General features: G+C 36.2%; 4 protein-coding genes across 6 annotated transcripts; 3 read left to right on the top strand and 1 right to left on the bottom strand.

Moving 5' to 3' along the window:
- Nucleotides 1-3,451: 3,451 nt before the first annotated feature.
- On the top strand, nt 3,452-5,049 carry LOC102618131 (expansin-A11). Its single transcript, XM_006473644.4, has 3 exons — nt 3,452-3,831; nt 3,962-4,283; nt 4,391-5,049. Exons 1-3 carry the CDS (start codon nt 3,693-3,695, stop codon nt 4,695-4,697), a joined length of 768 nt encoding a protein of 255 aa, XP_006473707.1. The 5' UTR covers nt 3,452-3,692; the 3' UTR covers nt 4,698-5,049.
- Nucleotides 5,050-6,482: 1,433 nt separating this feature from the next.
- On the top strand, nt 6,483-8,076 carry LOC102617846 (peroxidase 64). Its single transcript, XM_006473643.4, has 4 exons — nt 6,483-6,721; nt 6,856-7,044; nt 7,199-7,361; nt 7,452-8,076. Exons 1-4 carry the CDS (start codon nt 6,518-6,520, stop codon nt 7,847-7,849), a joined length of 954 nt encoding a protein of 317 aa, XP_006473706.1. The 5' UTR covers nt 6,483-6,517; the 3' UTR covers nt 7,850-8,076.
- A 1,023-nt stretch (nt 8,077-9,099) lies between these two features.
- LOC102617369 (uncharacterized) lies at nt 9,100-11,464 on the top strand. Of its 2 annotated transcripts, none has more exons than XM_006473641.4 (6): nt 9,100-9,401; nt 9,504-9,552; nt 9,651-9,777; nt 9,885-9,958; nt 10,056-10,128; nt 10,937-11,464. In XM_006473641.4, exons 1-6 carry the CDS (start codon nt 9,206-9,208, stop codon nt 11,048-11,050), a joined length of 633 nt encoding a protein of 210 aa, XP_006473704.2. In that variant the 5' UTR covers nt 9,100-9,205; the 3' UTR covers nt 11,051-11,464. The 2 variants fall into 2 exon arrangements, with proteins under 2 accessions (XP_006473704.2, XP_006473705.2); XM_006473642.4 differs by having other exon boundaries at nt 9,102-9,401; nt 9,888-9,958.
- Nucleotides 11,465-11,601: 137 nt separating this feature from the next.
- Nucleotides 11,602-13,223, bottom strand: LOC102628518 (UPF0496 protein At1g20180-like). Of its 2 annotated transcripts, XM_025097071.2 has the most exons (3): nt 12,966-13,223; nt 12,261-12,826; nt 11,602-12,131 (listed from the first exon to the last, which is right to left on the bottom strand). In XM_025097071.2, exons 1-3 carry the CDS (start codon nt 13,012-13,014, stop codon nt 11,763-11,765), a joined length of 984 nt encoding a protein of 327 aa, XP_024952839.2. In that variant the 5' UTR covers nt 13,015-13,223; the 3' UTR covers nt 11,602-11,762. The 2 variants fall into 2 exon arrangements, with proteins under 2 accessions (XP_024952839.2, XP_006473909.3); XM_006473846.3 differs by having other exon boundaries at nt 11,602-12,826; nt 12,966-13,210.
- Between the last annotated feature and the right edge of the window lie 1,016 nt (nt 13,224-14,239).

The raw sequence follows: 14,239 nt of genomic DNA, 5'->3' as shown, positions 1-14,239 counted from the left end.
GACCACCATCGGATCTCGCCAGAAGGTCGCTGGACCACCACCGGATCTCGTCGGAAGGGAGCCGGAACACCACCGGACCTCGCCGGAAGGTCGCCGGAGTACCGTCGGCTTCGCCGGAAGGTCGTCGGTCCTCCGCCGAAATTTGCTGGAAAGTTGCCGGACCGCCGCCACCAACCATCGAACCGCCATTTTATATATATATTATTACTAATATAAATAGTTTAATAGCCAAATTTGATATTGAAATTTTAACTATTTTATATTATTATTTTTATATAATAAAAATAAAATATCCATGGATATCCATAGCTATATGGATAAAATTCATATCCATGTCCAATATTAAATATTGGATATGGGTATAGATATATCCATTATGGATAATTATGAATTTGTGTTTGAATGGATATTATCCATCCATAATTAAATATTTATCATCCCTAAGTGTTATACAGTATAACCCTTGAAGGGGTGGACCGTCCGCCAAACTTGGTAGGGGCGGCATTACATGCATAGAAAATTTTTATTACATAGCACGAATAATAATGATACTAGTTCTGCATTGACATCTATTTATTAATATTGTTCATCGGTGTGGTGTGACGGACTACTAAATAATGAAATTGATCATGGGTCTTGCGTAAGAGTCATAAAACTCTGCCTTCTTGTCTGTCCTTCCTCAATTTTCAGCTTGAACTAAAAGAATCTTGATCGATGGAATTCAGAGATATTGCAAAGATGACTCAATAGATGGCGATGAAAGATCATCGAACTCCTTCACAATCAACTGTCGCCTCAAAATTGCAACATAAGTACCGCCAATTAAATTTACAATTTCTACGGTTTGTTAAAAGTATTTTGCTTAAGAGTTTTGAAGGAGCTATCATCGATCAACTCCAAAGGGATTTCACATGCCATTCGCCTAGCCATGGGGCTGAGGCGGAAGCTCACTACCCCGAGCTCTCTGCCTTTCTCGATTTTGCCCTTGTTCCTGGCTCTGATGTGCATTTCCGATTCTCTCCGTGTGTCCCTAAGCTGAGTCTACCCTTTACCGTTTCAGTTTTACTATAACTACGGATTGGTGACTTGCAACTGTTTAGGGCAGTTGCCGAAAGTTTTCCGTCACCTTCAATAATCACAGGACGCACAACCTTATTGTTCGCCTGAGACATAATGTAATGTAATTAGGATTATTGGGTTAAGCAACAGAAGCATCTCTTATTGCCGCATCTGGCTTGCTGATGTTGCTAAAAAACTGAGGTTAGACTCTGCAAACCCAGTTGCAGATGCTGAAAGCATTGTAGCCATGGCTATTCATTGGATCATGCAAACTGCGTGGACGGTGTCCAAGGAGACTGGAGACATTTACTCTACAAATGAACCTCAAATTGCCTTTGACTTTAGAATCACCTTCTGTCTTAACATGCAAAATGAAGCGGGTCAGGCATTAGCGGTTTCCGCCTTATACGCACAAGGAGAAGGAGAGTGCCGAGAAGAGGAGAGAGAGGCAGCAACAGGAGCAAGGAACTTGCAAAGCATATTGCAGAGGAGGACGATGACGATTTTTAGGAATGGTGCTCTTTTGTTTTATTGCATACCTTGCATTCACATCTTCGTTACTGCTTCTTCTTCCGAAAGCACACAATTATTTTTCATTTCTCTATATGTTTTTATTTCTGATGAATGTACGTCTTAGATTGATGTTTTTCTCCGTGCCTTTTGCATTACAGAGGAGTTTATTTTTATTAGGCTAACCACGACAAAAATCAGCATTTGTACTAGCAATGGTTTTCTGAGGGAAAATCTTGTGATAGAATTTATATTGGAGCTCTTAGAAAGAAGTTACTCAGCTACAAGCACTAGATTTCTTGACTTTTGTACCATGAGGAAGAACATGGACAGTAGCACAAATAGACTCTAAACTCTAATTTACTTCATCATCTTTATATTGGAGCTCTTAGAAAGAAGTTACTCAGCTACAAGCACTAGATTTCTTGACTTTTGTACCATGAGGAAGAACATGGACAGTAGCACAAATAGACTCTAAACTCTAATTTACTTCATCATCTTTATTAGTTAATGACTTGTAATGGATAAATACGAACTACTTTACACCCCCTGTTCTTTTGGCTTTGGCTGTATCATAGAATAAAATGATTCCAATTATTTATTCTCTTTTACAAACTCCTAACAATTTTATCTTGTTACAGAAACTAAAATATATTGTGATCGCCGTCTGTATAATATGGTATGGTTTTTAACTTTTTCTTTGGATGCATGCAGCATCTATGATGAATGCGCGAGCTGTCATTGTGAATTCATTTTTTTTTTTCTTTCTCTTTTCTGATCCTCAGCAGACATTGGATGCTCGTGGCCAGTTGTGTATGTATCCAGTGCATGGAATTTGGCCTCTTAAATTATTTGAAAGTCCACGAACATGAAAGTGTATGTATGTCGCCACGCTACTCTTTCTCGTGCTGCTTGTCCGTGTTGTCGTCGCATTCACATGGAAAGTTTAATGTAAATGGTAGATCCAAATGCAGGATTTGTTTTCAATCGAAAGCATTTACTTCATATTACACAGATTACCGAAACTGCCAAACCCCATATAATTTGATGAACAGAACCGTAAATTATTAGTTCACAAGAATAATTAACCCTATCTATTGTTTGCCCTGTTTGAGCTTTTTTAGCTATATATGTTGAAACTATCAATTGTTTTCCTTCTCCTTTGCTTATATTATGAGAGCAGTTAGTAGGAGAAAGAAATGAAATAGTCAAAATATTGGCCTCTTTTAGTCTTCTTGTTGAGTCCTGAAACCAATCTACCTGAACTGTACTCTAATTAAATCAAACAACCTAAAGCTTGCTATGTTAACTTTTATGTTTCAATTTTCTCTTAAAACTGAGACAGCAGTTAAATTTATTACTATTATTTTTTTAAATGAGACAGATGTTTGGCATTTTGTATGATGTGTTGATGGCGGATCAAGTGAATGTATATATTAAATGAATATCATTATCGGTCGACCCATACATAATTTGTCTTGTGGTCCACAAATGGAATAAAAATGTTTCAAGTTAACGGCAATGATTTGATAGACAAATATCACATGGTTTCTTAAGGATCAGCAGATCATGGCATGGCGTTAATTAAATGTAGTGAAAAAAATGTGACTCTTGTCATGTGCGTATGCGTGAGACGAAAAGGGAATAACTGCCATAGTTATATCATGTGGATCAAACCAAAACCATGTGCACTTGTATCATATGATCCAAACAAATTCATATTAAAGATTGTCCGTTTGTCTTCAAATCGCAGCCACCAAATTCATTAAACAAATAACAACAATTGAGCTTTCTGGTCCGGTTTTTGATCTTATATGAGGGAATTGCATGTGGGTTAAGGAAGGCAAAGAGTAAGAGAGAACGTGGGAATACTTGATCGAGGATCAGAACTCTTCAGCAGATAATTCATTTTAAAAAACATAAAATAATATTTATTGCTTTAATATTTCCCAACTTACAGTGATCACATGTTAAAGAGCTTTGTTGCATTAAAGAGTCGGTTCCTTATTTAAACATCCAAGCTCATCCTGAACTTGCAAATCTAAATATATGTAAATACGCCCCTCTTTCCGAGAATCAATAGTTTTCTCCAAACGTTTTATTGGCCATTGTTTGAGAAAGAAATGGCGAAAACCTTGCTTACATCTGCAATCTTGATTCAACTCTGCTGTTTAAGTGTCAGTATCAAAGCTTTTTCGCCTTCAGGCTGGACCCAAGCTCATGCCACATTCTACGGAGGCAGCGATGCCTCAGGGACAATGGGTACGTAAATTTTTCCTTTCATATCCCTAGAGTTTGTTTGTAACCGTTGTGCTTCAACTTGAACTTAATTTTGAGACTACAATAGCTAATAGAGCATATATATGTAAAAATCATCTGCATTTGGCTATAGGGGGAGCCTGCGGGTATGGCAACTTGTATTCAACTGGGTATGGAATAAGCACAGCAGCATTGAGCACCGCATTGTTCAACGATGGAGCTTCATGTGGGCAATGCTACCGGATCATGTGTGACTATAAATCTGATACTAGATGGTGCATAAAAGGTACATCTGTAACCATTACCGCTACAAACTTTTGCCCTCCTAACTTCGCTCTTCCAAGCGACAATGGTGGCTGGTGCAATCCTCCTCGCCAGCATTTTGACATGGCTTATCCCGCTTGGCAAAAGATTGGCATTTACAGAGGCGGGATCGTGCCCGTTCTGTACCAAAGGTATCATCTTGATTCGCGGGAGTGATAGATTCTTTCAGTTGAAATAACATAGCTAGTACCACCGGCATTATGTTTATGATGTTAATTTTGGTGTTTTTACGGAGCAGGGTACCGTGCAAGAAGCCTGGTGGAGTGAGATTCACTATTAATGGGAGGGATTATTTTGAGCTCGTATTGATTTCAAACGTGGCTGGGGCTGGATCGATTAAATCTGCATACATCAAAGGTTCAAGTACAAATTGGATGGCAATGTCAAGAAACTGGGGAGCTAATTGGCAATCAAATGCTTATCTCAATGGCCAATCGCTATCATTCAAAGTCACTACTACAGATGGTGAAACAAGAATATTTCCAAATGTTGTGCCATCTAACTGGCATTTTGGCCAATCTTTCGCTAGCAGTATCCAGTTCTAGTCAAGTTGAAAACGGCTTCAGGGTACAGGATTTGTGGTTTCAATTGGCAGAGGCGTCCTTGTTATTTCATTGAAGCAGCCCGCCAGATTTTAATGACTTTTCTGACTATAAGAACGGTTAATGTCAAATCTCAGGTGAACGAAATTGGAAGCAATCCATGAACTCGAAGCCACTGATGATTTGTTGATGCTGAAATTATTCAAAGATCATGTTAAATAGTCATGCACAACAATAAGAAGCTCAGCCACTTAAGCTGCAGCTTCGACATATATAAATTTTTGCTTTTAAAAATTGTATGCCTGTAAATTTTTTTTCACAAGTAATTGTTGTATCAGTAATCTTTTTACCTTTATCTTCCAAGTTCACATATCATCCAGCGTAGTGTGTTATTTATAGTTCATTTTTTAGTACATGTCAACTGGGCATGCTGAGAACCTTTATTTATATAAAAAAAAGGTAACTCTATATTTTTATTATCCACTGTGGACTAAATCAACTGGGGAACTGGAAGAGATGGACAAAAAAAATTGGCATCAATTTCACAAGTAGGAAACTGCATGACTTTCACAAATACCATACATCATGTCATTGTAATTGTGTTTCCAAATTTATCCTAATCTTCGTAATTGTGATGAGTTCCACCACGAAACAACTTAATATTTAACACTCAGACAAATGTATTTTAGAAAATTCTGACATGGTATCAGAACCGAAGTAGTTATATGCATTTGATTTCTATGGGGGCAAAATAAAATTATGCGACCACTGACCTGCAAGTTACCCGTTCATTTCTTTTTAAATTTCTTAACTAGCTGCTCCTATAATGAGATAATTTTAATAATAAAGACATAAACACTCCAAAAAATTGAGTCAGTAGGAAGTAGTTGGCCAGCCTTTTAGCTCATATCTCAAGCTCAACACAGCCCCTGAAACTTTACTTGCATTAGTCACCGAGGTATCAAAGATAAAAAATTAATAGAGTGACCAAAATCTGCACATACATTAACTATTAATTTCTTATTAGATCATATCTAAATCGAAGAGATCCATGTAATGTCAACCTCGAAGATAAGAGCAGATATTTTCTGGATCATTCGATTGTTAATAAACTGAACTTGTTCATTAATCCAAGGCTCTAGCCCAAGGTTTGATTACCCAATAGTGTCTTTATTTGCTCAACTCCATCCACCCAACTAATTCTTCCTAAAGCTTTGTAGGGTCAATCTGATTGTAAAGAAACACTTTGCTTCATCTGTAATCAGGCTAAAAAAAAAATGAAGAAATAGTACTGGTGCAGGTAATGCAGCTACCTTCAATGAAAATTCTGTAATGGAGATGTTACGATTCATTCCATTGAAAGCTCAATAAGCTTAACTGTGACATTGACATGTCTTGTGTTCTCAAATTATCAGTTTGCTTAGAAACTACTTTAACTATTAGCAAGGTTGTTTTATCAACAAAAACGCGACATGAATTGAACCGTCAATTATTTTAGAAATATTATCAAAGACTTTCCTCCAGGTCTGAAGGGTCTAATAATATGTAAAATTATTTTGTCTCCCGTGTCACTTTAAAAAAGAAGAATAACAAATTAATGTGACACATGAATTGTCTTCTTACGAGCATGCTTCAATGCCACTCCACTACAAATGTTTTTGATCACCAAATTTTCTAACAACCACTATACCCAATAACAACTCCAAGTTCCCTGTCTCTTACTCTTTGCTATAAATACAATTCCGTAACACTTGTGTTTTCACAGATAATTAAGCAGTAAAATATATATTGAAACAAATTTCAAAAACTAGCTAGCTTCTATTATGGCAGCCGTTGTAGCTCTCATATTTGCCCTTGCAATGTTTCCAGTTTCTTCTCCAGTGAGTGCACTTAGCTCAAATTACTACTCGAAGACGTGCCCCAAGCTTGAGACAGCGGTCACCAATGCTGTAAAGAAAGCAATGAAGAACGACAAAACAGTTCCCGCAGCTCTACTTCGCATGCACTTCCACGATTGCTTTATCAGAGTGCGTAATTAACCATCTCATTCTCAAATGAATAAAATTTTGGTATTAGCCACACCTTGTACGTGAAGAAAACAAATTTCAAATGTGATTATTAATCTTATGTGGTGGTTTTTTTTTTTCTTTTATAATGTAAGGGTTGTGATGCTTCGGTTCTTCTGGAGTCAAAGGGGAAAAACACAGCTGAGAAAGATGGACCTCCTAACATCTCGTTGCATGCCTTTTATGTCATCGATAACGCAAAGAAAGCAGTTGAAGCTATGTGCCCTGGTGTGGTTTCTTGTGCTGATATCTTAGCTCTCTCTGCTCGAGATGCAGTTGCTTTGGTTAGTTTATATATACATATATGTATGAACCCATAATTATAAACACTGTTCGATACAACTAATAAATCTCCCCACCAAAAAAAAAAGTAAAAAAAAAAAGACTAAACATACATTTTTTGTTTGTTTGCTCTGCTGTTATGTGCTTACATACAAGTCTGGAGGTCCAACTTGGGATGTGCCGAAAGGGAGAAAAGACGGCAGAATTTCAAAAGCAACTGACACCAGACAGTTGCCAGCTCCCACCTTTAACATCTCTCAGCTTCAACAAAGCTTCTCCCAAAGAGGTCTTTCTATGGCTGATCTTGTCGCGCTCTCAGGTTAAAATGTTACTTTTGTAACTGTTGTGTTTCTGCTTAATTTTGACTGCAAAAATTAAAACGTGTATGCTAACCTCTAATTTTATATAGGAGGCCATTCTCTCGGGTTCTCTCACTGCTCGTCCTTCCAAAACAGAATCCATAATTTTAATGCAACTCTTGACATTGACCCATCAATAAGCCCATCATTTGCAACAAGTTTGAGGCATGTGTGTCCGGCACACAACAAGGTGAAAAATGCCGGCGCCACGTTAGATTCATCAACAACAGTGTTTGACAATGCGTATTACAAGCTGCTTCTACAGGGGAAGAGTCTTTTCTCCTCAGATCAATCTTTGCTCACCACTCCAAAAACCAAAGCCTTGGTTTCCAAGTTTGCCAGGTCCAAATCAGCATTTGAAAATGCTTTTGTGCAGTCCATGATCAGGATGAGTAGCATCACCGGTGGTGGTCAAGAGATTAGGCTTGATTGTAGAAGAGTGAATTGACTGATTTTACCCATGCAAGTTGGTTTCTTTTGATTTGCGAGTAGGCTTTAAATTTCTCAAATTTATTGTATTTTTGGGCAATCAAAGCATAAAATGTGGTGATTTGGGAGTGTGTGGAAGAGTTTTTTTCCCTTACCATTGAAGTGAATTTGTGAGGACCTTTTAGAATAATTTTTGTACTCAAGGTTGTTCAAGATTCAATCTAGAAATATTTGGATTACTCATCATCTGAATGTGATTCTCTAATTTAATTATACTTTTTTTTTTCAAATTACCCCGTTCTCATAACTTCTCACACTGCATCAGTGGCCAAGAAATATTATGTGTTCTTGAATACTTGCGAAACACACATGCGGAAGTTAAAAGAAACCGGTCAAATATTTTAAGAATGGATTAAAATTGTGTGAAACTTTGAATGCAGGACATGTATTTTGCTTTATCAATTAAAAATTAAACTGTTAACCACTATCCACAAGTACACATCTTGTAAATTACGGGTGTTTTAAATAAAATTATTGAGGATACAAAAATACAAAGATTGAAAGATAACAGAAAAAAAAAAGGTTTCTAAATAATGAAAGTTTATTAAAAAAAATCTAATGAATAAAACTAGGGTTTTGAGTTCCTTTTATACTAATCCTAAATATAATGAATTTATTAAAATAAGCTAATTTGAAATATTGTTTTAATAAAATTATCCTAATTTAAATAAGGAAATCAAAACAAATGGTACCTAAATTCGATAATTAAAAAAAAGATAAAAATCCTCAAAATAATAAAAAAATAAAAATAACTTAAACTAAAAAACAAAAACAAAAAAGAATTTTAGCTCAACCACGGAGTAAAACGACGCAACCTCATCTAGATTTAGTTTATCTTATCACAATTTACGAAATAGTATATTGTACATAAAAACAAACATTTGTACCCTAAATTATGATCTCTTAAAAATACCCTGCTCATCTCAAGAAACGGTCCTACATCAATTATTAAAAAAAACATATGGTAATGATTATCTTTATATAGTTTTGAAGGTCTTGGTATTATTACTTATCAACGTGTTTAAATATTGAGGGAGGTAATGGGTAAAATAAATAAATATTGAACGAGAGCCGCTAACTAACGTGTTGAGCTCAGATGGGCCTGCAGTTGATGTTAAAGCCCAATTATTACAGGTTCTGAACAAAATAGCGTACTAGGCCCGTGAGCTACGATCCGACACCGTTGCTTTCCGAAAATGAAACAAGACTTTCGAAATAAACATTTACACAGAACCGACCGAGAATAGAAAAGTCGGCTTCTCCAAAAAAATTTGTACGGACGAGCCGCAGCTCTGAAATCTCCCGTTAGATTTCAATGAACGATCACAACGTCTACCAAACAAACAATTCAGAAACTGAAGAAACACCAGAGCAAGCACAGCAAGAACGAGAAAAAGAAATGCAAGATGATGAAGAGGAGTTGCATAAGTTACTGCTCCCTAATGTACACGATCTTCCCCTCACTCCTCCCTCCGCCATTGATTTCAATTTTGTCGCCTACTTTGCTCCAGGTACTTATTTACTCTTTTAACCCTCACCGATTAGCCCTCTATAATCTTAAACCCTAGCTAAACCATTAATTTTTTTTCCTTCTAAAAATATAAAATTGACAGATTTTTTGAAACCGGGACATGACCAGTACGTTTACCGCCATGCGAACGGGTGAGATTTTTCGATTTAATTAAATCTTGAATTGTCAAAGTTCGATTATTTATGAAGTCTAATTTTTGGTCATTCTTTGGTTAATATGAATTCTGAAGTTTGTGTGTAATTGGATTGGCTCCTACGCACGTGGCTTTTAAGGATGAAGGTGGAATCACGGCCGTTGATTTTAATGTTGGCAAGTCTGATCGTAGTGGTTTTAAGGTCACCGGAAAGCGAAAGAAGGTTTTTTTTTTTTTTAATAATTTCCATACTCTGTACGTTAGCATTTTAATTTGCAAATGTGGGAGGGTTTAGTTCCGTAATTTTTTTCTTTTTTTATATATATTAAGCAGAATGCACAACACTTTGAATCGAACACGGCTGTATGTAAAGTGTGCACCAATAATGACTCATATATTGTGAGGTAAAATTGTTTCTATTTCTTTCTTTTGATTTTTTTGGATACTTGATTGTTTTTTCTTCTGTTGTTTTAGTTTTGAAAAATAAATTGCCTTTCACAGGTGTTGTGTTAAAGGCTCTCTGTTGGAAGTGAACAACAGATTAATCAAACAGCCAGGATTGCTTAATTCATCGGTGAGGATTACTGAATTGTTAATGTCCTGAATGCTAATTGTTGGATTGCATAATATGGAAATCGCGCACATGGGCATTGTTTCGATTATTGTATGTGATATTATCATGTTTTTGACTTTACAACCTCTTGCTTGTTATCTTCATATTGGTCATTATCTTTTCATTATTTGTTTAACCATCATTTTGTTTTCTTTCTCTTTTTTGTACAATGTGGACTAAAATCCCAAACTGAACACTCACCACGACGGGAGAATCAAAAGTTATCAGTTGGCTTTCGTGATAAATCTTTAGGTTTCAGTTCATAAGCCATCATTAAAATGTTGGTCACACAGAGTAACCTTGACCCTGCCTTTTCTTATTCACATGCTTGTACGGGCTGCTTGTTGCTTCTATGATGCCGTCAAGCATAACAGAATAAGCATGTGAATTTCATGAGGTGAAGAAAACAGTCTTCTGTTTGGCTTCATGACTAGTTCTGTTATTGAGCTAAAACGAGTCTTGATTGGAAATTTTGGAGTTTGGAAGAGTAAAGTTTTTCCATATGGTGATGCCACAGATCCTTTTGCCACTGATGGAAGATAGCTAGAACTAATATTTAATTGATGTGTATGTTGTCAGCTGGACATGTCATTATTGAGTTTGTTATTTTTGAAGTGTTTAATTAGCTATTTGAATAGCTTCAACTCCCTGCTGGACTTTGTTCTTGGAATCAACTAGCTCTTTATAGACTAATTATGTAAACAAGTAAAATTCCACTTATTTATCACACCTTAAGTACTGTAATGCGAATCTGTTGACTAAATTGCAGGCAGATAGAGAAGGATACATTGCGATCATCATGCCTAAACCGGCAGATTGGCTCAAGATCAAGAGTTCATTGTTGGGCCTTGAAGACTACAAGAGAAAGAGAGAAGAATGCTAAATCATTGAATGCTTTGGTTCATCCTGAGGCAGTGAATAAGATTAGCTGTTCACACAAGTGCTTCTGCTTTTAAAAATTCCCGCATCGTCAGTTCTTGGATAGGCCTTGCAATGTCGACATAGCAATTTTTTAAACGCAAGTATATTCATGTTCAAAACCATTTTTGTATCCCATTAGAATAATATGATCAAGTGTAACTTAGGCTTCTTAAGTCAAATTTCTTGCGATCAATTGTAGCATTCTTTGATTCCTATTTATAAGCTTCCTGATTATTCAAATAATAGGTTAAATTGCTTGTTACAAGTTGAAGGAGACTAAAGTGGACTAACCCGTTACCCGCTTGTTTAGTTAAAAAGTGTACATGTAATGAATGCGTATCATAAAATGTAATATAATGTGTTTTTATTCCAATTCTATCATATTTCTCCGATGTGAAATAATAATGAATGAATCGTTAAAACGACAGATACCATACTGCAGTATGAGCCACGTCCGTTTCAATCCTCTGACAGCTCATGTCAGCAGTGTCACGCACCACGAAAGCAAAAACAAAATGAAAAATGGATACCACTTCTTTCCCCGATTTAATTGATATTCATGGGATCCATGAAGTACTTATTTTGGAAATGGTTAATTTCATGTACAAGGCCGCTATCACACAATCATGAAATTTATGATTAATTATCTTCAAAAAGGAAACCATGATCAAAGATCATGGGCATGACTTATCTTGATGCACCATTATCTCCTGTAGAACAAGCCTTCTAGATCTATTGATTGTGAGAAAACACAAGCAAATATGATCCTCAAGCTCCTTTAACTGCTCCAGAAAGCTAGATTCATGCAAATGAAATTCCTTCATAACCTCCTTCAATATTTCAGAGTTTCCAGACCTAAAACACATCCTAGCAATGTCTTTCCGATGCTCTACTTCGTCGTATAATCTCCTCACCATCCGACTAATCGTGTCAAAATCGTTGACCAGTATATAAACCCCCTTGGCCGCAACATCAAGCTGGGCAGCAAATTTTTGAAGCAAACTTGTCTTGGGACCACGACGAACCAACTTCGTGAGCTTTCTCTGAAATAAAGCTAAACAAGGAACCATTAGCCCAGGTGCTGCCACAATACCAACCATGCTATGGAGTACAAAGACCAACAATGCTATCAACAATGCAGTTTGAGAAATTACTAGACTATATGCTCCCACCTTCTTCAAAAGTTTATTGAATTTTGCTCTCCTTCTAATCTTCTTTCCTTTGGATGTCAAACTACTGAACAACAACATTTTGCCATGATGATAATCGCGAAATTGCACCATGCTAATGATCGATAATGGGTTCTTTGACGACGCAAATGCAGCCAGATGTTTGAATGTAGCTCTACAGTCATGCATATTTTCGCTTATCTTCATCACTCTTTGGATTCTTCGATAATTAGCGCGAGTTTGATGGACGCTTCGAAGGAGTAATTGACAGACATTGTAAGCCTCTACGCTGGCTTCAAAGTAATCCATGAGAAGGTGATGGAAATGCAATCTCTCTATCATTTTCATTAGGGTTTCTTGCTGCGGTTCCAAAAGATAGTCAGAGAGATGGACATAGAAAGAAACTGAAGATGTTGATGAAAGTCCATTAAAGCTTGTTCTTGCGGCCAGCTGGCTCTGAGCTTTGCTCCACATTTCAACGTAGGATTTTGTTCTGAAAGCTTCCGTGTATTCCTCATTGATGTTTGACCTGCTGCTCAAGCTATCGCCACACTGCTTTTGTGATTCACCTGAGACACAAAACAATCATTATACTTTCATGAAATCAAATCACTCTCATCTTTCAAACCCAAAACTAAAGCCCTATTTCATAAATCTCTTGAAAATTTTTCAAAAACAGTTAACCCCATGAAGCTTAAAAAAACTCACCTGACCTAGTGAAGGGAGATTTCAACTTGTCCCACATAGACTTTCTCATTTGATTGGCACAGATGCAAAGATTCTCAAATATCTTATTCTTGACATACAATGGGCTAAAAATTATAATAATGAAATTAAAAAAGGAAGAGTTTAAAGAAGCAGGCAAATGAGGCACTATGTATTGATATATATAGAGGCTACTTGCTTGAAGAAAAGTTAAGAGGAAAAGGAGAAGATAAAGAGATGGCCGTTAGCACCGCCTCAATTTTGTTAATGACTTTTGTCACACGGTAGCCCTCGCTCACACGGTGCGTTTTTGTACGTGTAATGCATTGAGACGATGCTTTTTGAGATACAAGTGCATTAATAGTTTATCTATCAACATGGATATATAATGATTATTTGTTGGTCATTCTCTTACGTTACATATGTCTAATGCTTCTCCGAGTTTTTATGCATTAATACTGCAAATAAAAAGTAACTTTGTTATACACACGTATTATGCTCTAATTTAAAAGGTGATGCGTTTGTGTAAAACTTTCGAATCACATGCACGTACAGTGGGGATAGCCGGACGACAGTTGATTGCTGGATCAGCAAATATTCAACTGTTATTCTCAAAAGCAATGTATATAGTCTGAATTCTTATAACAAAAAATCTCCAAAAATTGATCAAACACGATCAAACTCGCGTATAAATAAAAAAATCTTGGAAGGTCCCAATTCCCAAAGAGAGAATGAAACATGAAGAGAGGATGAATTCTTTCGTTAGGACTTGACGTTTGATATTTTGTATTTTTTCAATTTGCAACTAATATTGATTTTAGTTATGTTGATTTTTTAAAGATTTTGTGTTATAGGTGCATTTATTATCATTTAGTGCTAAAATTTTACTACAGGTAAACTATTTACGCTCTAAAATTTATTCTAAACACTTTATACACTCATTCAATAAATTTTAAATAATAATTTTTACCATGTACACTCTTTCAAATGCCAAAATTATCCTTTGTTAAGATCATTTCATTAACTATTTATTTTCTTTTCTCTCCTCTTCTACAGCCTTCTTTTTGCTTCATCCTCAACCACTCTTCTATTTCACTAGAGAAGAGCAATATATAGTTGGCTCATTATCCGGCAAAAATCTTGTATGTTTTAGTATTTATTTTGCTTTTTTGTCCCTTCACTATATGTAAGGGAAGGCACTCACACTTCGTATCTTCTGGAGGATTTCATGATATAACAAATGGGTCAAGACCAAAAATATGTTCCGTAAAAATTGG

The sequence above is a fragment of the Citrus sinensis genome, chromosome 5 (genome assembly GCF_022201045.2).
Source record: "Citrus sinensis cultivar Valencia sweet orange chromosome 5, DVS_A1.0, whole genome shotgun sequence".
Lineage (NCBI taxonomy): Eukaryota > Viridiplantae > Streptophyta > Magnoliopsida > Sapindales > Rutaceae > Citrus > Citrus sinensis.
Note: the sequence above shows the minus strand (reverse complement) of the source record. Positions and strands in the feature narration are given on the sequence as shown.